Raw genomic sequence first — 27,410 nt, 5'->3', positions numbered from 1 at the left:
TCTTCCTTCACCCTGCAACTCTCCCTCTAAACTCAAATTCCTTCTCCTTGAGAATTGATTTCCCTTGGGTTACTGAGTATTTGCCCGTTGTGTCTCCAAATGACTCCCAAGTCTTCTCTTATACTTTTCCTGTTGATGAATCAATGACCGAAATTAAGTCCCTAATCAATGAATAAGATTAAAACAGACTTGATCCTTGTCTCTTAGAAGCTTCTCACCCATATTTTGATTAATACCCATTAATATTTTTATTTTTCTAAGTTAGACTTAGGAAAACTCACAATCCGAGTGGAATTTCTCCAAACGATTTCTGGGTCTTGGAGATCTTATGTATTCTAGCCACTCCACAAAATTTCGGAGCTAGAGCACATCTGATGCTACCCAAAATCAACACTCTAGAGATCTATTTCCCAACAAAATCAAATTCCTGGTGTCTCAAGTGTATTCTCCACCCCCATCGAATTTTTTCTTATAATCTCTTGTTGAGACATCAACGACCAAGATTAAAACATAATCGATGGCTAAGATTAACTAGAACTTGATCCATGTCTTCTTCTAGAAAATTCTCACCGTGACTTTATTAATACCCTTTAATTAATCAGATTTCCTAAGTTTAGACTTAGGAACCAGTAAGAAAAGAGTACTCATTTTAATTAGGTTGTCTCTAGGTGGAATTTCCCGAAACAATTTCTGGGTTTTGGAGAATACATGTATTCTAGCCTCTCCACCAAATTTCATGGCTATAACACAACCGATGCTACAAAACTAACACTCCCTCTTAGCGAGGAATGTGTTTTACGACTGCAACCCACTGAAGCAACACCTTGTCTCTGCACCACCTCCTGTCATGTTGTTGATGTCTGGCTACTGTTGCCACCAACTACTTTACAACTTTGACAAACGTTGCATTCATGCTATTGCTGGACCTGCTGAACTGCTGCCAACACTGCATCTACTTTGCAACTCCCTCTCCATCTGCTGTTGTTACAACTGCAACTGAAAAGCATCCAAAATACTGAACCAACTGTGGTCAGTATGATGCATCTATCACCCGAGTCTTGACTGCTGTTAGATTCTGCGCTGTCACTAAAGCTTATGCACCGCTGCTGACTCTGCACTGTGCCAACTGCACTGCTACCAACTCTGCTCTGCGCTGCTCAGTATCTGACCACTACTAGCTACTGCATCTATCACTTTGGCATCTGACTACACCAACTGCCACTGATCCATCCTGCAACTGCATGCTATGGGATCCCGTAGCAAGGTATTAATTCATGAGATGGACCTCCCCAATAATCCTGCCCATCTTGTAGCTCTATGGAGCTACAAAACCAAATCACCCCACCTCATTCCTGGAGGTATCTCGGTGATCATAGCAAACTCTTCTTCCAATCTGGAGGACAGCCTGTTGATCTTTGCGGATGCAGCCTGCTGATCCTGCTTCTCCACTTTGTCCTTCTTTCTAAGAGGACATTGAGTGTTGTAGTGGCCAAGCTCGCCACATCTAAAGCATTTGACCTTGGAAATGTCCTTCATCCTGTGCTTCTCTTACTGCCCCTTTGATCGGAGGGACACATTTTCTTCTTCCTTCACTTGTTTCGTCCCACTGCTGCTGTTGGTGCCACTGATGGTGGTATTCACAAAATCTTGCCTCATCTCCTCTTGTTGCAGATCAACCCACATTCGATCCCAATTTGGCAACTTTTCCTTGCTTAGAATACTCTGGACAAAGACATGCCATTCTTTGGAAACGTTGTTTAAAGCAAACCACACCAATCGTGTAGGCTGGGGTGCTGACCCTACTGCAAACAGCTGATCTCGGATATCCTGAAGCCTAGTGAGGAAGGGGTCTATGTGCTCCCCTTTCTGCATCCTTGTGCATCTCAACTTCTCCTCAAGATACATCTTCCGCTGCTCGAAAGATCCCTCGTATAGCGTAGCAAGTGCCTCCCACATCTGTCGGGCAGTATCTTTGCCAACTATGTGAGACACCACATGATCTCGAACCCCATCGAGAATCAACCTCTTTGCTTTCACCATCTCCTTCTTGTAGGCCTTTAGCGGATCTGCATCTGTGGGTACAGCTACCACGCTATCGATGTAAGTTTTGAGATTGTATTCATCTAGAAGACAAGAAATTCTTGCCTTCCAGATCACATAGTTGGAGGCTCCCTCCAACCGATCCTGATCTCTCAACCCTGCTGATGCCATCTCTGCAAAAAGTCGAATTCCTCCTCTTCTCCTCTACGCAGTTGTTGACTGGCTCTATGCACTCCTTGCTGGAGTGGGCAAATTTGCTCACAACTACTACTGCTCTGCTAGGAAAAATCGAACTTCTGGGCTAGAAGTTCCTTGAGGAAAGAATTCCCTCAGTGTGTGCTCTTCCTTCCTCCTGATGCTATTTTACCTCCAGTAATCTTTGATCTCGAAATTTTATTTTCTGTCGACTCTCTCAAAGAAATAATTTTTTCCTCAAAAATCGACCCTCCTGGCCAAAGGACTGCGCTGCCTCTGAGGGTTTCGAACCGCTGCTTACACAGAGTTTCAAAATTCCTCTTTCCTTTTGCTACTGAGCTCTCTGGCTTACGATTTGTGCTCTGATACCATCTGAAAATTTCGAAATCCGAAATCCTACTGCAACAACTGATTAAATTTCTTCTATTTGTTAAATGAACTGAACAAATTATTTACTGCATCCTACGGTAAATATCGAAACCTAGATAACTGGATTCGTCCTAGAGGCCCCTCGAATCCCGAATCCAGCGTGTCCGACGCGATTCTACCTTGATTCATGTCCAAATCCAATGACACGTCGTGTCCTTTCCTGACTCGTCGAATCCGAGGTCGTGTCCCGATTTTCATCTGCGTGTCACGATTTTGGGAATCGTGTCCTGTTTCCAGGACTCGTTAAGCTCAAAAAGTGACCTGCGCGGGTATGAAAAGGCCGCATTTGGTCATTACAGCCACACATATTTTCATTTGGCAAGCGTTTTGGCAGCTTCATGATCAAGTCTAGGCCCTAGTATTGATATGCCATTCATGGTAATGTTAAATTCTTAAAGTAAAAGTGACATTCTCCTTAATCTTCATTTTCATCTTTTTACTTAAATTTTTAACATTACCATGAAATGACTCAGGATGTTTGAGAGTGGTTCCGGCCTCATTGGATTTCATATGGAGAAAATAGAATTTTAGATTTCATTCAAAATCCGGCAGACTTATCAGTCTTTCAGGATTTTAGGATTGGGGGATTGCAATGTTTCCATTGAATTTTGTCATGTATTAGGGTATGGCGCTCGTATTTAATGAAGAGCACCAAATGAGGAGCTTCTGAAAATGTCGCTCCCGCTCCCATTTTCGCTCCCGCTCCCCACTTTCGCTCCCGCTCCCAAGTAACATTGTTCCTGATGATATGGGTCTGGACACCAGTGTTGAGTTGGCATTGGCCAACATGGATCTCAATTATCCAGTGCTAGAGCCTATTAGATTTGATGACTTAGAGGGGTCATCCTCCACACCAGCAGATGCAGAGGCGACTATGGATACAGGGGAGGAGGAGGATGCAGAGGAGAGTAGTGGGGACCATGATGATGAGGACATTGATGCTGATTCTGATGTTGATTGATGCCTTGAGGCTTATATACCTGTAATTGTTTTATATTTTCTATTTTTATTTGCCATTGTCATTGCACCAACACTACCTATGTAACACATTTTGATTTGATGACTTAATGAGAAAACTACAGTTGTCAGTGTGTTTATCTTACTATCTTGTAGTTGTAAGTTGTCTTCTAGTTATGAATTATGAATCATGATTTAAATTTTTAATAGATTTATCATTTATGTGACTAGTACCACTGACATTTATTTGAATTTTGTATGTACTATGCATGCTAATTGCTATAGATGAAGATATATGTTTGAAATCAATAAATTTGTATCATTAATTAAAATTTGTGTAAGAAATATCTAATTTTTAATATATATATATATATATATATTAACAAAATAATATATAACGAATCCTACGTGTGCTGTTCCGGGGGGTCAACGTGTCCGAATCCGACACCACGAATCTCGAATCCTACGTGTCCCGAATCCCCGTGTCAAGTGACTTAGATCGAAACTAATACACTACAACCTTCACAAATACAATACTGTGGAAGAAAATAGTGTTGGAAGAATAGATGCACACACACACAAATACATAGTTATTTTTGGATCAATGTCCCCGGAAAAACCCAACTTGGGAAAACCGATGCAGCAACTGAGGGTTTTATTAATATGCAGCAGAAAATCTAAGTACAAATCTATGGATGCTCAAATCTAGCAATCCATTCAGAGAAATGACTGACATAAACTCTAGTGAGAAAAATCTCACTCCCACTGGCAATCTGACAAAGACCTTGGCTCAAGATGAGCTGCTCTCTTCTGCTTTTGTGCAGTCCCTGCGTCAGCCTACACAGTGTTGCGTCCCACAACTCAGACCAATGTCTCTCTCGCTAATTGATCAGCTATTGTCTAGAAGATCGATTCTTCTGGCCTTCGGGCTCCCGCTTCGGCTTCTGACGCTAAATATGTGCTTCTCCCCAGCAAAATACGGCTTCCCCTTTGAAGCACTATCGGGCCTCTCTGCTCTGCGCTGCCTCTCTATGGAACTCACTGTATTTCTGCTATGCACTCAACGGATTGGAAAATCTCCCTCTAACCTTACTATCCTTGCCCCTCTCTCACTGCTTCAATCTCACCGAATCACCTTCGGCAATTGAATGCTGCTACTCTAGAGATCGATTTCCCAGCAAAATCGAATTCCTGGTGTCTCAAGTGTATTCTCCAATCCCCATCGAATTTCTTCTTATAATCTCTCGTTGAGACATCAACAACCAGGATTAAAACATAATCGATGGCCAAGATTAACTAAAACTCGGTCTATGCCTTCTTCTAGAAGATTATCACCATGAATTAATCAATACCCTTTAATTAATCAAATTTCCTAAGTTTAGACTTAGAAACCATTAAAAAAAGATTAATTATTTTAATTAAGTCGTCTCTAGGTGGAATTTCCATAAGCGGTTTCTAGGTTTTGGAGAATACATGTATTCTAGCCTCTCCACCAAATTTCATGGCTAGAACACAACCGATGCTACAAAAACTAACATTGGGGTGATTGTACTCTCTGCTGAACATTTTATGATAATCTAATAAAAGAAGAATTTCAAAGGGTTTTCCCCCTAGTGGGTTTTTTCCCTGGTCTTTGACCAAATATGGTGTCTCTTGTTGATGCGTTGATTATCACCTTTATCATTGCATTTATTGTTCTATCTTCAATTACTATTGATGATTGGAAAGATTAATTGAAATTGAAAAGATTGCTAATTGAAGTATTGAATTGGGCTAACGTTATTGATACAACATAAAACAATCTGAAAATTTAACATGGTATCAGAGCTAAGGTGAAGGACAAAGCCCAAAAGGAGACAAGAATTCAAGCAATCATCTTTGGAAAGTTGAAAAAGCCAATCTATCCAAGTCAAGATGTCTTCCTTTTTCAAGGAAAGTGAGAAGTTGGGTGACTCATCCAATTTTGCTGCATGGAAGTCAAGTTGGAGGTCATAGTTGATAACAATGATGTTCTGGAATGCATTCAAGGAAAAGTACTTGAGCCTCTGGAGAATGCTTCCACTGTTGTCAGGAACAAGCACAAGAAAGATGAGTTAAAAGCAAAGCAAATTATAGCTGATGGTTTACAGGACAATTTACTTATATATGTTGGAAACTTGAGAAGGTCCAAGGACATGTATGATAAGATAGTTGGCATTTATGAAGTCTATTGACACTGCCGCCTACACCTACCTACAAGTCAGTGAGAAAAGCCTTCAACCCCATCAAAGTGTATCATAGTAAAAAGTTGAGGGGGAGAGGTGTAAATTTCATTACTCATACATCATACAACTTCTCTAGACATCACTTATTACATTACAAGTACAATTTTATTTGCAATTTTTGACCTGCGAGAAATCTAAAAAATTAAAAAATGACTACCTAAACCTAACCAAATTCCACGAAATTTTTTGTGTGATCTAGTATGGTAATATACATCGAATCTAGACACTAAGATGTGTTAAGGGCTCAACCCTCAAACCATCACCCCGGCTTTGGGGTAAAAAATGAGTGAAAAAACCCAGAAAATTATTCGCCTCTGAAAAAGAAGGGATAATTAACCAGATAAAAAAAACACTCCAAGGTATACTCGTTTGTTGATCGAGTCCCAACATCCTAGACCTGTTACAAACTCAAAAACTCATCATTAGTAGTATCACTTATTACAATTCCTTGCAGGGTGTGGAATCTGGGTACAAGAAAGATGATGAAAAGATAGAAGTAAAGATAAAAAACTCTATTGATTGATGATATATGATGGCACAACTATCCTCTAGATCATCCTTGGGCGTGGAGTCTTCATATAATCATCAAGTGCCACTCCAGTGGTCAACAAATCAACAATCTAAATGAAGTCATCTCCTTGAAAGATCAACTCAAAGACACAAAGATGAACAAAGGAGAGTCTGTGCAATCCTACATAATGAGGATATCTCGTCTTAGATATCAATCACAAAGAGTTGGGGAGTATGTGTTTGATAGGGAATTGATGTTCGTGAGTCTAAGAGATCTCCCTCCTATTTGGGAAACCTTCATTACTACTATAAGCAACAACAATGTCCTCCCATCATTTGATGAAATTGTTGGACAACTCACTCAAGAGGAATCAAGGATGATATCAAGAGGAAGGATTCAAAAGCATGAAGAAGGAGAGCCCTCTACATTCATCACTCACAATAAGAAGAAGAAAGAAAGAAAAGGAGATCCATCAAATTCAAGAAAGCGTCCTCCTTCAAATCCAAATAGAAGAAAATAATACTTGCACATTGAATGTTACAATTGTCACAAGAAAAGCCACTATGCTTGAGATTTCCCTGAGAAGAACAATGGACCACGCTATGAGAGCCCAATATCACTGAAGTATCAGATAACCCAGTAATACACCAAATATTGCTTAGAAATTACACAACACTAATATAAATTATGAAGGGAAACAAAACAATGGAACTTGGTAATTTTACAAATGATGAGAGCAGTGATCTACAACAAGAACAGGTTTAGATTCGGCCTCCTTATCAGCAGTGTTTCCAGCTCCAAATGAAGTAAGAACTCAGTAAGATGGTCCACGCTTCCCTTCCAACAGTAACAGTAATCACGCCCAACCTTTGTTTTGGAGTGACATCTCGCGATATAAGAAAATCACAGCATGCCCAAAATGATAGCATCCAACAACAGACTTATACGTCCCCCACCGTTAATTGACAAGCCAAAAAAAAATCGGCACCTTGAGGGAATTTATGTAGCCTCAACAAGAAATTTGCCTTTGCCTCTACTACCGTGTCAAGAGGTCTGCACCATCTCAACCCTTTCACTAGAATTTTACTCGCATGTAGCCAAATCCTGTAGTGGCTTATCAAGAGGAGGTGTCCCTGTTATTCCAATACCCAACCCAACTCCACGACTCCGATTTGGCAGGGAGGCTTGTCCTTTCGTGCCCCAGAATATGGTTGTCAGAAGAGTAAGTGGCCAACATTCAACTTCTTTATATGCAACACCCGATTTTTTTCTTTTATTTTCTAATCTCTTATATAAATGTTTGTTAGGCCCCTATACTACTAGTGCAACCCCTTATTGTTATTAGTACAAACCCCTTATTATATTGGTGTGCCCATGTAGTCCCCATATTGCTATTATTGTGCCCTTCCATTATTATTGTTATGTCGGCTCTGATTATATTATGACCCCTTAGACTCCTATATATAGAAAAGAGGTCTTGTCATTTGTATCCTCCAAGAATTGTTCATTTGTGTAATGTAAAAGAGGTTGCCCCCTCAAAGAGGCTGAATTATAAAGCGTTGATCTATCTTTTCTATATTTTTGTGACCTGGTTTCATAACATTTGGTATCAGAGCTTTGGATTCTAGGGTTTCGCTGCTCCAAACAAGTCATCATGGCATTTTCGCTATAACTTTTTTCTGCGACGTTTTAGACGCTAAAAAAAAACCCATTTGGGTTGAAATCGTTCTAAACCTCGGGTCCGAATTTCAGATCTTTTCGCACTATATTTGCGGAGATATGATCTGAGGAATTTGGCCTTTTTGCAGACTCCCGAATTACATTACAAATAGGTGACCTGGGGAAAATAGTCATAACTTTTTTTTTGAGCATCAGATTGAAATTTCGTAAGAAGTTACAGAAAGAGGACGGACTGTAGTTTCCTGTGTATATTTTTCAGATCCTAAGGTAAAATCTGAAAAGGTATATAATCAGGTCATCTTGGGAGAGTGTGTATAACTCTTTCTTGGAGAATCTAAATTCGATCAGACTAGTGGCATTGGAAAGAGGACACAGAGGGCTACTGCAGGTCGCAATTTCAGAACTGGAAGATCTGAAATTACAGAGATACATCAGATGCAATATCGAGCTCCTACAAAGTGAAAAAAGGTGTGTAGATTTTTAAAAAAATTTGCATAGCTTGGTTTGAAAAATTAGTTTGAAGAAAGTCGAAGGGCATAGTAAAGCATTATTATCGGTAATTGATGCCCTGAAGAAAGAAAATGGAAACACCTAGTAAACAACCTGAAAGCTCTAGCATGACTCGTGAAGAAGAGGAAGAAATGCAACATGATATATCAAAATTACAAGACCAAGTACAACAAATTTCATTCTCACTTTAGGTAAATGAAGCCAAGATGAATGGCGTGGAAGTTAATATGAATGGAATGCAAGTTAAGATGGAAGCTAAGATGGATGGCATGGAAGCTAAGATGAATGGCATGGACGATAAGATGGAAGAATTGAAGATAAATTTGAATAAGCTGCTACAAGAAATGGTTACTAATGGTGACAGGGTAGTAAAGAAAACTCATGATGAGAACAAAAGAAATGTTAATCATGATTTCATAGACTCTAATGTTAGATTGAAGACCCACCATGTTCCAAAAATCGATATGAGGAAGTTTGATGGCAAGCATCCCAGAACATGGATACTACAGATGGAGCAATTTTTCGATCTCCATAATGTGCAAAACACACAAAAGGTACGTATTGCAACTTTAAATTTGAAACCAAATCAGTTTATATGGTATCAATGGCTTTACTCTCGTAAACAAATTGTCACTTGGGCAATTTTTACGGAAGAAATGACAGCACATTATGAGGATACAAAAAGCAACACTTTTTTAGCCAATTGATAAATCTCAAACAAAAGGGTTCAATTATGGAGCACATTGAGGACTTCCAAAAATTGAACATAAGGGTAAAAGATATTCCAGAGGAGCATAGGATTGATGTGTTCATAGGGACTTTAAAGGATAATATCCAACATGAGGTTCACCTTTGGGAACTTGATTCATTGGAGAAGGCATTCAGGTTAGCAAGAAAAATGGAAAACAAAATTATGGCAACTAGGAAGCCTACCACTCACAACTATAAAGATGAAAGTGTTGTTGCCCTTAGCCTTCCACAACCTACAAGGTTTACACCACAACAATTGGAAGAAAAAAGAGCAAAAGGGCTTTGTTACAATTGTGATAGCAAATACACTAAAGGTCATAAGTGTGCTGAGAAGAAATTATTTTACATAGAGTATGAAGAGGAGGAAGAAAAGGATCAAGAAACATCAAAAGAAGAGGATATACGCCAGGAACCAGCCCCGGAGAAAGAAGAAATGAATCCGACCATATCTTGTAAAGTATTGACAAGAATTACCACTCCTCAAACTCTCAAGATAGAAGGACATATCAAGAAGAAAAAGATTCAAGAAGTGAAATATCACATCAAGAAAGAATAAATGAATCCAACCATATCTTGTAATGCATTGGCTGGAATTATCACTCCTCAAACTATCAAGATAGAAGGACATACCAAGAAGAAAAATGTTCAAGAAGTGAAAGATCACATCGAGCATCAAGAAATGAATCCGACCATATCTTGTAAAGCATTGGAATAAATTACCACTCCTCAAACTCTTAAGATAGAGGGACATATTAAGAAGAAAAAGGTTCAAGCAGTGAAAGATCACATCGAGCATCAACAACAAGTTCTCCAACTTTTAAAGGATAACGCCACATTGGTGCAGAATCGAATGAAACAACATGTAGATCAACATCGCAGTGAAAAAAGTTTTGATGTGGGTGATTGAGTATTTTTACAACTACATCTCAAGCAAGCTATTTATGAGAAGGAAATGTTGGCAATATTACATGCACTTAAGAAATGGCGACCTTACCCAATGGGAGGACACTTCAAGGTAAAAATGGATCATGATAGTCTTAAATACTTTTTAGAACAAACATTATCTTTAGAAGGACAAAAAAAATGGGTCACAAATATGTTGGGTTATGACTTTGACATCATCTACAGAAAAGGGAAGAAAATTTTTGTTGCAGATGCACTCTCAAGAAAGGATGAGGATGTGGAAGCATTGTTTTGTGCTATTTCTATTATCCAACCAGATTGAATAAACGAAGCAAGGGATGAATGAAAGAAGGACAAAGAAGTGTGGCCACTCATTCAAAAGTTGCAGAATATCCCAATTCAAACAATATTGCCAGAACTTGAAGAGGAAGGAAAAATCATATTGGAACCTGGAGCAGTCATAGAAACAAGAACCCGACAGCTACGAAATCGATCAATTTCAGAGTATGTCATCAAGTGGAAGAACTTACCCGCTGAAGATTCCACATGGGAGGACAAGAATTTTATACAGAAGCATCAAGAACTACTCAAGCATTGAGGACAACACTTTTTGAAGGAGAGGGGCATGTTAGGCCCCTATACTACTAGTGTAACCCCTTATTGTTATTAGTACAAACCCCTTATTATATTGTTGTGCCCATGTAGTCCCCATATTGTTATTATTGTGCCCCATAGAAGCCCACTATTGTTATTATTGTGCCCTTCCATTATTATTGTTATGTCAGCTTTGATTATATTATGACCCCTTAGACTCCTATATATAGAAATGAGGTCTTGTCATTTGTATCATCTAAGAATTGTTCATTTGTGTAATGTAAAGGAGGTTGCCCCCTCGAAGAGGTTTATTTCTAAGGCGTTGATCTATCTTTTCTATATTTTTGTGAGTTGGTTTCATAACAATGTTCCACCTAGCACATAATTCTACAAATCTCGTCGCCACAACCTGATCCCAGTATGCATGCAGCTTGTCAAGGGACTTAGCCTGAACCTGCCCAGTTTAGAAAATTTGAGATAGAAACTGGGAATTGCAATGTTGAAATTTCTCTTTCAATTTGGCTTCGCCCAGATTGGCGTCGACTCTAAAGGACCAAAAACTCAGCGGCGACATGCTCATGCTTGGTCAACAAATTCAACACGTTCTTAATTCTTGTTCTTCAATCGGCCATACGTTGACCCCTTTCATGCACAATTTGATGATAACAATCTCACACGATTGGTGGTTTCGACCTCAAGAAAGATCAGGTTCAGCTTGGAAGGTGAGTGAATTCAGCCCATGCGAGACCATATAGTTTGACACCAAATATCAATCTCGGCCTTTGCTTAAATCATTTACCCAATTCTAACATTTGGCTCATGTATAAAAATAAATTTTGCCACCCTTTGGATTTATTTAGGACACCTTGGTTTTCACGACCCCACTTGGATATAATACACCAGATTTTAACAAAAATCACATGCTCCCTTTTTGCCCAAGAATTATGTAATCTTTGGTCAAATTCTCACGGTCCACTTCAAATAATATGTTGGGGCCCTCAAAAATATTTTGTCCCTTTTTAATAAACTTTGGGTTAAGCAGGTAATGCGACCAATGCAATATTCGTCCCAATAAAACAATGACACTCATGGCCCCATTGAATGCATTTGGCTTGATCGAATCTCACAACGACGGTTGGTACTTCTGGCTTACGGAGGTGTATTTTTGTTGAATTTTCCAAGTCTATCCATTAGAAAATTATTCTGTATTCTGCTCGTTTATTTCTCCTACTTGTCTAAATCCAAACAAGTTATTTAATACAGTTAAATATCGAAATAAACACAATACAGTCACAACATCTACAAATCATCAACTAAAAGAAAACAAGCACACAAGTGACACTGTTCTTTTTGGACCAATGTCCCCGGAAAATCCCAATGTGGGAAAACCAGTGTAGCTATTCAGAGAGTTATAGTATTATGCAGTCTATCTGAGTAAAACTGGGTGCCTAATCCGGCTCACCCGACAGAGAAAAATACACGACAACAATACCTCTATATTCAGAAATAGGTATTCAGAAAACCTGTCCCACGAAACCCTCTCCGGCACAACTGAAGCTCAGCGCTGGCCCTTTTGGCCACTGCGTCAGCCTCCTGCTGACCTGCGTCAACCCCAGGACTCTCTGCGTCAGCCCTCTGAGGCACTGCGTAGCCTCTGGGAGCCTCTACGTCACTCCCTCTGCGTGGATGACGCAGTCTCTCTGGGCTTTGTGCTACCTCTGCTGGGCTCTATGTAGCCTAAACTGACTGCTGCTCTGACTCTCTCCACTTTTGTGCTGGTCTCCCAGTATTGTCCCTGCCTCTCTACCTCATACTCACTGCCCCTCGCAGCTAATCATTGATTCAACTTTGCTTAGCAACCCCGCCCTAGCAAAATGAATGACCGATCACTCTAATGTGTTCTCCAACTAACCCTCAAGCCTCTTCTTATACTTTTCTTGTTGGTTCATCAACGGCCGAGATTAAATCTCTAATCAATGACTAAGATTATATTTGGCTTGATCCATGACTTTTGGACCCTTCTAACCTAGTTTTATATTAATACCCATTAATATTTTATTTTTCCTAAGTTTAGACTTAGGAACTCCATTAAAAATATTAATTCTTTTAATATCTCCCAAATCGGGTACAATCTGTCCAAACCATTTCTAGGTCTTGGAGATCTCATGTGCCTTCGCGTCTCCACCAATTTTCATGGCTATAGCACACCTGATGCTACCCCAAATCAACAATTTTGATGGGTTCCTCTATACAGTGTTGAGCGTTCACATTGGTCACATGGCCCCATCAATTTATTAACCTCAACAATGACAACTCGTTTTGTCTCTAGACGGAGGATTCGACATCCTCCAAATCAATTTAAACTTGGCCCTTGCATTCTCTAATAACTGATTTTGGACTTGCAATTTTACACGAAATCCTCAGGCTGGCAGGAACACTAGCTCTTATACCACTATAATATCCCAAACTGAAATTTTTTTGCAACTTCACAAATTTTAACTCAACAAGTGCTCCATATAAAATTCCATTCATTAACAGAACATTGCCATGTAAAATTCAACAACATAGAACAACAAAATAACAACATAATGAGCAGAAATAATCTCAACTTTATTTATAATATATATAAATTGGGGTTTTACATGCTGAAGCAACTGCTATAGCTGAGATAGAACTGGCCTCAAGAATCTGCTCAATGTCACATTGGCCCTCCACCAAAACTGAACTGAACTGCCACTGTTATGCTCCCCTGTGAACTCTGGATGAATTCACCAAGGGGAGATGGGTACTCGCCCAATCTCACTAAATCACTCGAGGGTTTTCGTTCTGGGCCTACAATGAAGTAGAGAACTGCATTCTCAAACCTCTCATGTAAGAAGAAAGATCAAATCCAAGATGCCCTCCAATGGCCTCCTCCTCTTTTATAGATCCGATGGACCCCTCTAGAACCTAATATTTTATTATTATTTTAATCATGGAGCACTTTTCCCTGTTTTATTTCAATTAAAATATTTTTTATAATGCGAGAAAAGAGTAAATTGGCAACCAAGTCTCCTCAAATCACTGAAACTCACTTCTAACCATCCCATCCTATAGATCTTTACGTTCCAGTTCCAACGAGCTATTACACTAAGGTGTTTTGTCAAGTATTCCTTCTGGAATGCCACCTTCAGCATAATTAATTGAGCCAGGCCCAATAATAACTCTATTTTTTTAAAGTTGTCGGAATGTGCTGGAATGAAAGGCAAACTATGCGGATGATGGAATATACCGAACGAATGCCATCAGACCTCATAGAAACTCCTCAAAACCCCTCCAAAAGCACCTGGGCCCGTTGATGACACCAACCTGCACCTGTGACCTATCTGCCCCCAACTCTGAAAGTCCGTCCTAACCATGTCATAAGGAACACTAGAAAAAGGAACATCACACTGGATGATTAGGAACAATTGCAAATCCTTGTGACACTTAATATAGTTGTTTGCTATAGCCTTTCCTTGGAAACATCAATGTAAAGTTACTTTCCAGGAAGATCCTCCCCTTTTCGCTGAGGGGAATTGGCGGATCTTATGACAGTTAAACTTAGTGTCTTTCGTCTTGATTTTAAGTCCCTTTTTCTTGGTACATAGAAGTATATACTCACCTTTCTGGCTTTCAGGAAAGATACTTCCATGTGGTGTTGTTCGTGTGATGTAATTCTCCAAGAGCATATGCTCACATTTTTGGATTTCAAGGTAGGAATTTCTCAATAATCCTGTTGTTCATGCGATGCAACTCTCTGACCTATGATGTAGTTATTTGTTCCATGAAGTAATATAACCATCATTTCTAAAAATTAAGAGTTGCATACTCTCCAATGTAGTAGATAACAACCAGCAGATGACATCAGAATGGAGTAAAATCCAAATGGCATTCTTTATGTTGTATACAAAAGCATTTGAAAAATACCATTTTAAATGCACCCATCAGATATAGTCTCAACAATCAAAGACATATTTGAGACTGTGTTTTGTAGGATTATGAGCTATGCATAATTTCAAAGGCTAAGTTTATATTAAGCAGTCAAATCACTGCATCGAGGACGTTCCTCGTCCAACAAACAAGAGGGTCTCATACATCAATCTGGTATCTAGCTAGGTCATGAACTTAAAGAAAGATTACTATTATTAAACTATTTTCAGCATTAATTAAGAAATAAAGTTTGAAACCAACAATTTGGTTTGTATTTTCAAGCTAGTGTCCTCTACAGCCAAATGTGTATTCATATTCTTCCTTTATCCATGAGGTTTTTATTTCCTGAAAATGAGATTCCCTTTTCGGGGCATCAGGCTTGACACCTCGATAGTGGTTCCCAACAACAGGATTGAACAAGGATGCCCGAAAGCACTGTTGATAATATCGGCGATATATCGGCGATATTCGAAAATATCGCGATATTTTCGGCAAAACGATATATCGCCGAGAAAATATCGCGATATTTTCTGTTTTGATAATATCGCGATATTTTCAAAATATCGGCAAATATAGGAAAATATCGGCAAAATATCGCGATATTTTGAAAATATCGGCAAAATATCGGCTATATTTAAAAATTTGAAAAAATTATTTTTTATGCTTGCCGATATTTGCCGATATTTTCGCCGATATTGCCGATAAGATATTTTCTGGACCCTCGCCGATATTTTGCCAATACCGATATTTTCAACACTGCCCGAAAGTGTCTCCACTTTTAAGGTGCACCCTATGGTCCCCAGATTCTTGTAGAAATACACACACATAATTTTAAGTAAGTTACCTGATAATTTTCGTTCCAAGAAATCACATGCTTTCAGTGATCTAATCAACTCATTTTAATTATTTAAGAAACAAGCAATCAGTGTTATACACTTCACAATATTATGCATAAATATAAGTATAACTAAAATGCATTGAAGTTCTCAATTGGAATGTTTATGTCAAACGAAACTATGTAAAAGTGTAAAGAAATGCTTCCAATAAAATCAAAATGAAAACACAAGAGGTAGTAATATTTTAGCTCACAGGGTAGTAATTTCCTGCAATTAGTTCATGTACGCTCAAGTTCCAATCCTTTCTATAATTCCTTACCTGCATTATGCAACAAATAAACATGAGGAACAGAAATATAATGCCATTCTTTTTATATGCTAAATGATGGACTAGATCTCATTAATTATATCACTGGAATTAAAATGAAATCGAAAAGTTTCTATATCTATACATAAAGATTTAGAGGGTACTTAAACCAAATAAGAGATTTAAATTACCCCGAGTTAAGTGGCCAATGCGCATTTTCATCTCGTGAAGGAACCAACGGTTAACTCAGCATTGCAAACAGAAATTATACATATAAAATAATTCTAGTGCTTTCAGAGTTCGTTTATTTTCTCTCTTTTCTCCAGTGGAAAATTCTCTTTAATGCAGATATGCTTTACAGAAAGATGTAAGACACACTCATGAGATGCAATTTTTGTAAAACTTACACAAAATTAGAAATTTGATAACATTGGAATCCTATGGCTATATAGATTTCTATGAGATCCCAATCGTTTTTGAACATTAGGTAAGACACTAAGATGCCTAATCTGGGGAAAGCCAACACAGAGGGCAAAAATATATATTGCATACAAGTCGTGGCTGCCTCAGTTCTCTACTGTAGAACATTCCTTTCAAATTACGTTGTCTTGGCTATTCCACATGCGATGTGTGTCTAAAACGGAATCTAAAACTGATTGTCCTGGTGTAAAGCGTTTTTCCTTTCAACGTACATAAGTTAACAGAATGGCCAGACTGCTGTTTTTGAAAACCTGTCGTTGACACAAAACTGCACCACTCTTATTCAGGATAGCGTATACATCATACCTTCAACAAGCCGGGGATTGCTGAATCTTTGTCACAATTATTCCTTAGAACAATGTTATTATCAGATCATGATCATGTTAAGGTCTTCTATGACATTTTAAGGTTTGGACTAAATCTATTTATAATAATGTCTTATCTGACTAAGAATGCATTAGACTTGACTTCCTATTACAGCTTGGCAATCTATAGTGTTACAACACAGTATAGCACTCAAACATGTGAAATTCCAAGCGCAAGGTTTGTGTAACTGAGAAGGCTACCCATTGTCACCTCAGTAGCTCTTCCTCTTGCTTTAGGATTCTCCAACTCAAGCGGGGTGCCCCTAAAGGATAGTCTTAGTCGAATTGTTTAGGTGTGTCAATGAAGTGTTTATGTACCAATTTGTTTGGTTGTAGATCTGCCCTAGTGTTTCCAATGAAGGTGTGCATATATAAAGGTTTCCAACCAAATTTTAAATTGTGTAGAATACTTTCTGTTAGGTTCTTAAACATGTGTTAAACTTGAAAATTTAATGATTGTCTGTGGAAGTGTACTTTTTGGATTTGCAAATAAAATTGTGTAATATTCCTAACTAGAATTTAACAGTGAATAGCAGAAAACATGTAACATGAACAACAACCAAAAATTGCATGCACACACAAATATCAGATACACAAATAATGACACCAAAAACTGAATCTTTTTATTAATTACCTGAGTTGAATAAGTACAATATAGTTAAGCAAAGGGGAACCTGGGCTTGTTACAAATCAAAACCCAGGTTATGAATTCACAGCCCAAGGGCTGGAAATTCTACCCACCAAATCTCTGTGCTGACCCATAATTTTATTACTACTGCTGCTGGAAGGAAACTGATCAGTCTCCCTCTATAGTGCTCAAAAACTCCTGAAACTGCACCTGGTGCTTCTCCTCAATCAACTACAGAAAACCCAGAAGGGAATCAGCCCCATTCCAACACCCTAGAAAACCCACAAAGTGGAGCGTACGACGCAGCTTCACCACCTGTACACACTACCCAAATTTGGTGTAGAATGCTCCCCCTGAAAATCAGCTACAACTCCCTCAATTTTCTTTTTGCAAATTTCTCTGCCAAACCTCCTTGTTCCTCCAGCCCTTGAGCCCCAAATTCCCTATGTCCCTCAGCCTCTACGCAATTCTGCCAGAGAGGCCCTGCGCAGGCCCCAAAAGACAAAATTTCGGCTTATAATATTCCCTCAAGCTCAACCCTGCAAATTACTCAAAATCTTTAGCAATTGTCAAGCCAAACCACCCCTGAAATTCCCAGAATTTTTCTTGCTAAACAGCTGCCTCCCTCCAATGGTGTGAATTCCTCCCAGCATCCTGGCCACTTGGAGACCTGGGTGTGAGACTCCTGCTACAGCTCCGAAATGGCTTCAAATGTGTCCAAAGACTCCTCTAGGGTGACACTCGTGGTTCACCGAAGGAGTTGAGATCTCCACCAGAAAATCTCCTTGTGCTAAGCAACACGATGTTAACTTGGCTAAGCAACTCAAGCAAACAGAGTGTTCAATTGTAAAATTATCATAAGGCCCTATTACCGTTCAAACTAGCAGGGGTCCTATGAGGGGATCCTATAGAGAAACTACTAGGTCAAGTGGCAATAATGGAGCAATAGCCAACTATCACCTCAGCTAAAGCTTCCTGCCCTTTAAGGACTTTCATCGATGGGAGGATTCATAGTATGAGAGGAATCACTAGAATAGATATACCAATGATAGGATATGAGGTGATTCTTAAAGCCTATTCACAAGAGATGCTCAGATAATGGGCTTGCTTGCTATAGAAGCAAGATGAATGACTCTCTAGGAAGGGCTAAGGGATTACAAAGACCTAGGGCTTGAGGTATGTTACTTGAAAAGAGGCACCCAAGATCAAGGAATCCTCATAAGAAGAGCTGGATTGGTAACCCATCTGTTTAGCATCATATCAACCAACATTGTAACACAGCAAAGCCTTGACAAACAACTCTATCTCTCCACGAGATTTGAGCTCAATGCTGGCGATACCAATGATGTATAGACACCCTCATCATTGTCTCTCTCGGAACATACCCTACCTAGGTTCACAGGGTGTATTCCACCAGGACTATCCTTATCTTGGATTCCCATTCCTCAAAGAATTTCATTCCTCTACGACTACTCTTATCTTGAATTCCCTAACTCATCCTCAAAGAGTAACAGATGCTAGATGTTTACCCAATCCTCCATTCTGTCTTCGCAAGTGAAGACAAAAATGATGTGTCTATCTCTCCCTCTTAATTAAGGAGGACATATCTTTTCCAATAAAGGAATGTACTCGTTCCTACGGAAGGAATGTACCTAAGCTCCCTCTTGGCTTAGGAATTTTGCTTCCAAGTTTCTTCCAAGTAAGAAACTTGTTTCCAAGCTCCCTCTTAATTAGGGACCTACAACAGCTCCTCAAGTGGAGATGATGGGATAACCAACTGATTGAAGAACTCCTCCTCACGATGTCATGTTATTCAGGAGTCTTCATGTTTGGGACTTCTTCATAGTGCACAAACCATCCATCACTTTCATCCATGAGTAAGTCATGTCATCATCAGAAAGTGATCTATCAGTTCATATATGGCCTTCCTTCATGCCATGCTACCTTCTTCATCCCATGTTTCCTTAAGGATGTTTTATCTTGCTACATGGTGATCGGTGGTAGAAGATATCCATAGATCTTCCCTTGGTAGCCCTGCATAAGCCCATCCAGATCTTTAAAATAAAAGAATGAACATTAAATCAAAATTACCTTTGTGATGGTCTTTCATCATGACATTTTCTAGTTTGCATCAGCATCCTGCATACATATCGACATATCTCCTATATATATATATATATATATATATATATTGTCAAGGGTCTCTTTCTTTTTCCGACTTCATTAGAGTGTACATATCTTTCTTGGAGATATCCTAGTTAGATCTCTTGGTTCTTGGATGTTGATTGCCTTTTCCATGGTTGCATATTCCACAATCTCTTCCTTCCTTTCTTCACACATTTCATTTCCAGGAATTTCCAATCAGAATTCCTCCAATTGTTGTCAACTACCTCATATTACATATGAGGACATATTATGTTGATTTGATCTAGACAATGTGTGGCTCATGCCTTCTTGCATCCTTTCAGAGGAGGAGATCCTTTTTCTTTTGATCATGCTCTCAAGATAGAGCATTGATCCATGTTACTTGCAACCACATGACATGACTTTACAATATCGAATACAAGCATACATACCTCATTTTTCTTTGTGTCATCCAAACTTCCTTTAGCAACGTCCTTGATTGAAAAGAGCTTTAATCCTCTGATTTGCTTCACCTCTTATGGCATCATACCATTATCCCATGAATTCCACAAGTTTGGAATTCTTGATGAAACACTTACTTCCCCTCTTGATCAGTGAACCTTTTAATGAAGATTCCATCAGAGAATTTTGAGGATCTAGAGTATCCCCATCCAACAGATGTTTCCTTTTGACAGATGTATGATGAGCCTTATACTATATGACCCTTTTTCTTTCTTTTCCATAGGTGCCACTTATGTTACAAATGAGGTTTCCAAGATCTATATCCTTCCATAGTTGACTACCATGCTTCAACCATGCTTCTCTATGATGATGTCACAAGCTCTTGTTTTCAATGCTTTTATGATGCCAGGAATCCCATCATTTTTCTTAGTGAATCATGATAGCCATATATCATGATAGCCATATTTTACAACAGAAGACATAATAACTATGAAAAGAACTTACGTAAGGAATACTATCTCAGTGATAGTAGAGATCTCTTACTTCCTCTTTATTGGACTTCTTCTTTTCAACTTCCTCCACTTCTCCGGTGATATGGGCTTCTTCTCTTCCTCTTTTGTTATTGTCCTTCTTGATATTAGGACAATCTCTTTTGTAGTGCCCATATTCTTGAAACCTATAGCATTGAATATTAGCCATGTCCCTTTTCTTTTTCCGAGAACCAGACTTTCCAAATTTTCCCTTTCTTCTTGTCATTGTAGCATAAACTTGATTTTGCTCACCTGCTCCTACATCATATTTGCCCTTTAGTCTAGATTCTTCAATCTTGCATAGTGACCATTGATCCTGGAATGGAGTAGCTTCTTTCTTCCCATAGATACTTGAAGTAAAGTTACCCCACTCCTCTAGTAGTGCATTTAGTACAACTGTAGTCATTTCTCTATCAGACGTGACTTCTCCCAAACCTTGAAGTTGATCCCTGATTTCAGATATCCGCATAAAGCATGAGGCTATTCCATCTTCCCTTGCCATCTTTAGCTTGTAGAGTTCTTGCCTTAATGATATGACTTCTCCAGTAGTGCTTACAGAGTAAAACTCTACCAGTTTTTCATAGATTTCTTTTGAAGTTTCGAGTTTTGATACATATGGGATGAGGGGATCCTTGATGGATTCTATGAAAATCTTTTGAGCCCTAACTTCCCCTTTCATATACTTTGCAAGTGCTTGAGCATATTCCTTTGCTTGTTTGGTGATAGATCCTTTGACATGTTCCATAACCTCATTTTCAATGAGATTCAGATCTGTCATTTTCTTCCATGCAAGATAGTTTGAATTCCCAACCAATTTGTTGCTTTCCTTGCAAAAAGACATTTTGACAGATTCATATGTGGACGTAAAAATACTTACTTGATAGGATGCTCCTTCTCCTTGCTACTTTCTTGATGTTGATGATGATATAGAGAATAGAAAAACTTTCCATGAAGAAGATAATTTTCTTCAATAATGATCCTTGATCCCACAGAGATGAGATCTCTTTGGATCCTTTAATGGTGATATTTTTGTTGATGAAGATCAATGATGACTCTTTGATGGTGTCTTCAATGGTATGGACCTTGCTTCATCGAGAGGGATATCGCCTTAGAATCTTGATGACAACATCCTTGGTCTTGCTTTTATAGAAAGGAGCTTGATATATAAGTCCTTCAACCTTAATACGGTCTTCGAGGTCTTTTGAGATGGCTTGAGGATTCCAAGACTTCTTTGTAGACTTCTCCTTTGATCTAGGGTTTTTGATACTTCTTTTGTAGATCTTGACTTCAAGATAATCTTTTAGATTTGCTTTGATGCCTTGCTCGAGATTTGATCCTTGAGTGTCCCTTGATAAGATGCCCTTCCTTGACTTAGTCACCTTAGCTCTGATATCATGTTGAGAAATCTAGGGCATCTGGATAAAGTGATTTCTCTTCTATTGATAACTGCTTGTGAATGCTTTTTACTTCTTAGATTAGGATCTTCTTCTACTTATGTTATTATAGTGTTATTCTTCATCAAACAACTACCAATGCATAAACCATAAAGAGACGAGACACAGAATATAGGCTATCAGCCAAGGCCAAAACCTCTCCCACTTGAGAGGAAAACCCAAACAAATTCTTCTTCTTATAGAGACTTCAATTGATGAGTACCAAGAGTCAAGACCAACACCCTTGACCTATTTGCCACTCCAAGATTAAGACTCAAGTTTCCTTTCACCGCTTCTCTATCGTGCCCAAGTCAACACTTGGTCCAACTGCTTACCTTCCTTTGTACCTCAACTATCCTTCAGATCTCAGCCTTCTTTTTCTCTGCTTCAGACCTGCAACTTCTCAGCTTCCTTTAGAGACCCTAGCACATGTAAATGATCAACTTTGGAACCTTGATTCCCTTCACTATAGGTGGAGGTAGCTTCCTTGACAACTCGGCTTGATATACACCTTTGCTTCCTCCTTATCTTGACCTTCCAATGGGACTGTGATACTTCAACCTTTTCTGCAATAGAGACAGTCTCTTTCTTCGCATGTGTGAGATCAACGTAACCCAAAAACAGATCCAAAATGGTGACAAAGACTTCACTCTCCTTCTTTCTCTCTTCGCTGATGATTAGGCTCCTTCCCAAGTGACTTTCACACTTCTTATTTCAGACTTGATCTTGACCAAAATTCTTGCTCTGAAATGAGGTTGAGCTGCCTATTTATAGTTGTTGGAGCCTCCATAATAAGCCGACTTTAGCAATGGGTGAGCCGACATGACTGTTGGAGAAAATTCATTATTTCATTTAAGGCCGACTTGAAGTAGATGCTTGAGCTTGGTCTTGGAGGGCTATTTGACATTTTCATTGACTCATATACAAATATAACATGCCCAAGAAGGGTCCTTCATACATGACATTGACTCTCTTTGACTTTTATGACTAGATGACAAAACCTAAAGGTTCACAATGGGAACCTTAACTAAAATAAAATTCCTTGATCATGAAACCCATGATTCAAGTACTACAAAAAAATAATTTTATCTTCTTCTTTTCATCAATTAGATAAAATCACAGTTACACATGTCATTATGAATACCTGTTAAATTTGGACAACTAGGTCCAAACTCCATGTTCTGATGCTCAGATTAAGAGGCTAATATTTTTGTTGGATTCCTCTTTCTGAGAGGTGTAAAATCCATATAAAAATAGTCTTAATCCGATGAGCAGAACTTATATTTTGAATTTATTATTCTTAATAAATTATATGTGCAAAGGTCAGCCAGTTTTGTAATGTAGGCTCACATGCCCAACAGATGTGTCACACACCCTCATTGATGGATATATATATACAGGAAAAGTTGGAGAGAATTGGATCACAACACAACTCACATCTTCCTCTCTCATCCTAAAAGGTACGAGCTACCTGGAGGACGAATTTCAGCCACACGTGGGAAGGACGAAGAGGATTTTTCTGCTGCTAGGGTTTCTGTTGCTAGGGTTTCTGCTGCTAGGGTTTCGCAGAAGTTTGACCAGCGTTGACTTTGGTCAACGCTTGGTCCAAACAAGCTGAAAGCTTGCTGCCCCTGCGTTGACTTTTCAGGACAGCGTTGACTTTTGTAGAACTGACTTGGGTTGACTCATCTACTGGTTGGAGGGTTGTTGTGACACATGCTGGGCTGGCTGACCAAAGGAGACTTTGCTGGTTGAAGCATCCTGTTGACTGCCGAAACAAACACATACATTTTTCTTGTTTCTGATTTGTCTTCTATAAGATCTGCTTATATGTTCTATCTGCATTTTGCTTATCTACTTGTATGATTGCTGTGAGAAAAGTGAAATTGCTCTTAGCATAGAACATCTACAAAACTTTACATGGTATCGGAGCTGAGGTGAAGACAAACTCTATCTATAGCAATCATCATCGAAGGAAATGGATTCCTCTAAGCTTGAATTCAGGGAGAATGACAAGCTGACTGGAAGTGATGACTTCCATGCCTGGAAGATGTTATTAGATCTCAAATTAGAAGATCATGATCTCCTAGATCATGTGACAGGGAAGATTCAAGAACCTCCATCAAATGCCTCTGCTGCTGTTAAACACAAGTATAAGAAGGGAGAAATCAGAGCAAAACTGTTGATCAGGGAATCCATAAATAAGAGTCTGGTTGCCTACATATCTGAACTAGGCACATCCAAGGAGATGTATGACAAACTGATACTTATGTTCCGAGTAAACAATGTGAACCAAGTGCTATTCCTCAAGAACAAGTTGAAGAATATGAAGAAGGGCCGAGACGAGTCTATTCAAACTTTCTTTATGAAGTTGACCGAAACCAGGAACAATCTGCTAGCTATTGGGGAGACAATAGCTGATCGTGAGATGGTTCTCACCGCACTTGGAGGACTTCCATATGAATGGCAAGTATTCACAACTACCATTCTCAACAATAATACCATCCCTAACTTTGATGAGCTTCTGTCTAGATGTATGCAAGAAGAAACAAGGATGAAGGAATTTGATAATGAAAGAAATGCTGCCTATGTTGCTCATTCCCGAAAGAACTCTGGTGGTTCCAAGGACAAAGGAAGGACTAAGACTCAAAAGAAGAAGGGTAAATGTTTCACCTGCCATAGGACTGGACACTATGCTAGAGAATGCCCCTTCCAGAAGAATTCTCCCGATAGTGACGACAACAACAACAACTGAAGGAATAGGAATCAAAGAAATGACAAATCCAAAGGAAAGAGGAAGGCTCACTTTGAAGGAAACCATCCACCTTCTAAAAGGACCAGAAATACCAGGTATGAGGAGTCTAATGTTGTTGATAAAAGAAATGAGTATATTCTAATATCTGCTCTCTCAGCTGCATCTCCGCCCGACACTATGGATGTCTGGCTAATCGATAGTGGTGCCTCAAGACACATCACTGGATTCAAGGAAGCACTTTCTGACATGGTTGAAAGGGATACTAATCTAGAAATTACCCTTGGGGATAATGCCACTTATCCTGTGAAAGGGACCGAGACTGTGACCCTCCACTTGTCTCAAGGACAAGTCCTCCATCTACAAGATGTACTCTATGTACCCAAATTGAAGAAGAACCTTGTGTCTGTATCTGCCATGGAAGACAAAGGATTCAATGTAACTTTCTCTAATGGAAAGGTACTCATGTGGAAGAAGAGCTTCAAGGAAGCTATCTCAATTGGTTTTAGAGTTGGTACACTCTACCAGGTTGGAGGGAGTCCGTTGGGAGCTATGACTTGTGATACTATCCGTCAAACCGAACTATGGCACCGAAGATTTGGACACCTTCATTACAAGGCTCTTCCCGAAGCAAGGAAGGTGGTGACAGGGATGCCTGATTTTGGAAATAATCATAAAGGTGTATGTAAGGGCTGTGCTGAAGGAAAACATACAAGGGGACCTTTCCCCTCAAGTGTCACAAAGACATCTGAGATATTGCAACTGGTCCATTCTGATCTTTCCGGTATGTTGCCTGTAACATCCCTGGGGGGATGTTCTTACTATATGACATTTACTGATGACTTCTCTCGCAAAACCTGGATATACTTCTTGAAGAAGAAGGATGAGGCTTTCATGTGGTTCCGTACCTTCAAAGCCTTGGTGGAAAATATGACCGGAAAGAAGATCAAGATTTTGAGGACTGACAATGGCACTGAATATGAGTCAAATGAGTTCAAAGACTTTTGCAGAGAAGCTGGCATTAAGAGGGAGACTACCACTGCATATACTCCTGAGCAGAATGGTGTTGCTGAACGCAAGAATAGGACTATTGTGGAAGCTGCCCGTGCCATGCTATGTGACCAGGGTCTTCCAAAGTTTCTGTGGGGAGAAGCTGCAAATACTGCTGTGTACATTCAAAACCGATGCCCTCATTCCGCTTTGGACTCCAAAACTCCGAAGAGGTTTTCTCTGGTAAGAAACCTGATGTCTCACATTTTAGAATTTTTGGATGTCCTGTTTATTTTCATGTGCCGAAAGAAAAGAGAAGTAAGCTGGATGCTACTGGGAAGAAAGGAATGTTTGTGGGCTACAGTGAGACTTCTAAGGCATATAGAGTCTATGTACCTGGTCAAAGGGAAGTAGAGATAAGCCATGATGTCACTTTTGACGAAGATGCTTCCCTGAAGAAAGTAGTAGATCTTCCTAGATCTGAAGAAAACCATGAAGAAAGACCTGGAAATCTGGAAGAACCCCGGGATGAGACTATGCCTGATGTTGAAGAGCCAATGGACCCTATTGATCCTTCCCCTTCTCTAGGAAAGAGGCCATCATGGCTCAGGGACACCCTCGAAGATGCTGAGGGTCATGCTGCCCCAAGGGGAACATTCCGAGAAAGCAAGAAGCCGTGTAGATACCAAGGGTATCTAGCTGCCATGAGTACTATTATACAATCTGAACCTGGATCTTTTGAAGAAGCCATCAAGCATCAAGTCTGGAAGGATGCTATGCATGAAGAATATGAGGCTATTATGAAGAATGATGTCTGGGATGTGGTCCCGAGACCGAAGGACAAATCTGTTGTCACCGCTAAATGGCTCTACAAGATTAAACATGGATCTGATGGGAGTGCTGAAAAGTTTAAGGCAAGATTTGTTGCCCGTGGCTTCTCTCAAAAGGAAGGAATTGACTATGACAATATATTTGCACCTGTGGCTCGATATACCACCATCCGATCCATCATAGCCCTTGCTGCTACGCAAGGATGGAGTCTTCATCAGATGGATGTCAAGACTGCTTTTCTGCATGGTGCAATAAAGGAAGAGGTGTATGTAGAACAACCTCTGGGATTTGAAGTTCAAGATCGAGACACTTATGTCTGCAGGTTGAAGAAAGCCCTCTATGGGTTAAAGCAAGCACCCAGAGCTTGGTATGAGAGGATGGATAGTTACTTGATGAAGCTGGGCTTCACTCGAAGCAATGCTGATCCAAACCTTTACTTTAAGGTTGAGGAAGGAAAGCCTCTCATTCTAGTGCTGTATGTGGACGACCTCTTCCTGACAGGTGATGACCCTCTCATTCATCAATGTAAGAGGGAGCTTGCTGCTGAGTTCGAGATGAAAGACCTAGGACTGATGCACTATTTCCTAGGCCTGGAGGTCTGGCAGAGACCTGGAGAGATTTTCCTTTCTCAAGGAAAGTATATTGTGAAGCTTCTGGAAAGATTTGGGATGGTGGACTGTAAGTCCGTATCGACACCAATGGAACTCAACTTTAAGAAGTTGAGTGGCAGCGCTGCAGGGCCTATCTTGGCCAATCCTACTGAGTATCGTCAACTCATAGGAGCTTTGATGTTCTTAGTGAACACCCGTCCGGACATATGTTTTGCAGTGAATACTTTGAGTCAACAGATGGTTGAGCCTCATCATTTTCACTGGGTTGGTGCCAAGA

The 27,410-nt window shown here is 39.5% G+C and overlaps 1 protein-coding gene across 1 annotated transcript in view; it reads right to left on the bottom strand.

Moving 5' to 3' along the window:
* LOC149225772 (alpha-mannosidase-like) overlaps positions 1–27,410 on the bottom strand; it is a 507,303-nt gene that overhangs the window by 115,539 nt on the left and 364,354 nt on the right. The window contains exon 22 of the mRNA XM_089377307.1: positions 15,874–15,939. Coding sequence (XP_089233433.1) covers positions 15,874–15,939 — 66 coding nt within the window. The remainder of the gene's footprint in view (positions 1–15,873; positions 15,940–27,410) is intronic.

The sequence above is a fragment of the Pinus tabuliformis genome, chromosome J (assembly GCF_031772625.1).
Source record: "Pinus tabuliformis cultivar Carrire ecotype Pingquan chromosome J, CPIR1, whole genome shotgun sequence".
Taxonomy (NCBI): domain Eukaryota; kingdom Viridiplantae; phylum Streptophyta; class Pinopsida; order Pinales; family Pinaceae; genus Pinus; species Pinus tabuliformis.
This window is presented reverse-complemented; position numbering and strand designations above follow the sequence as displayed.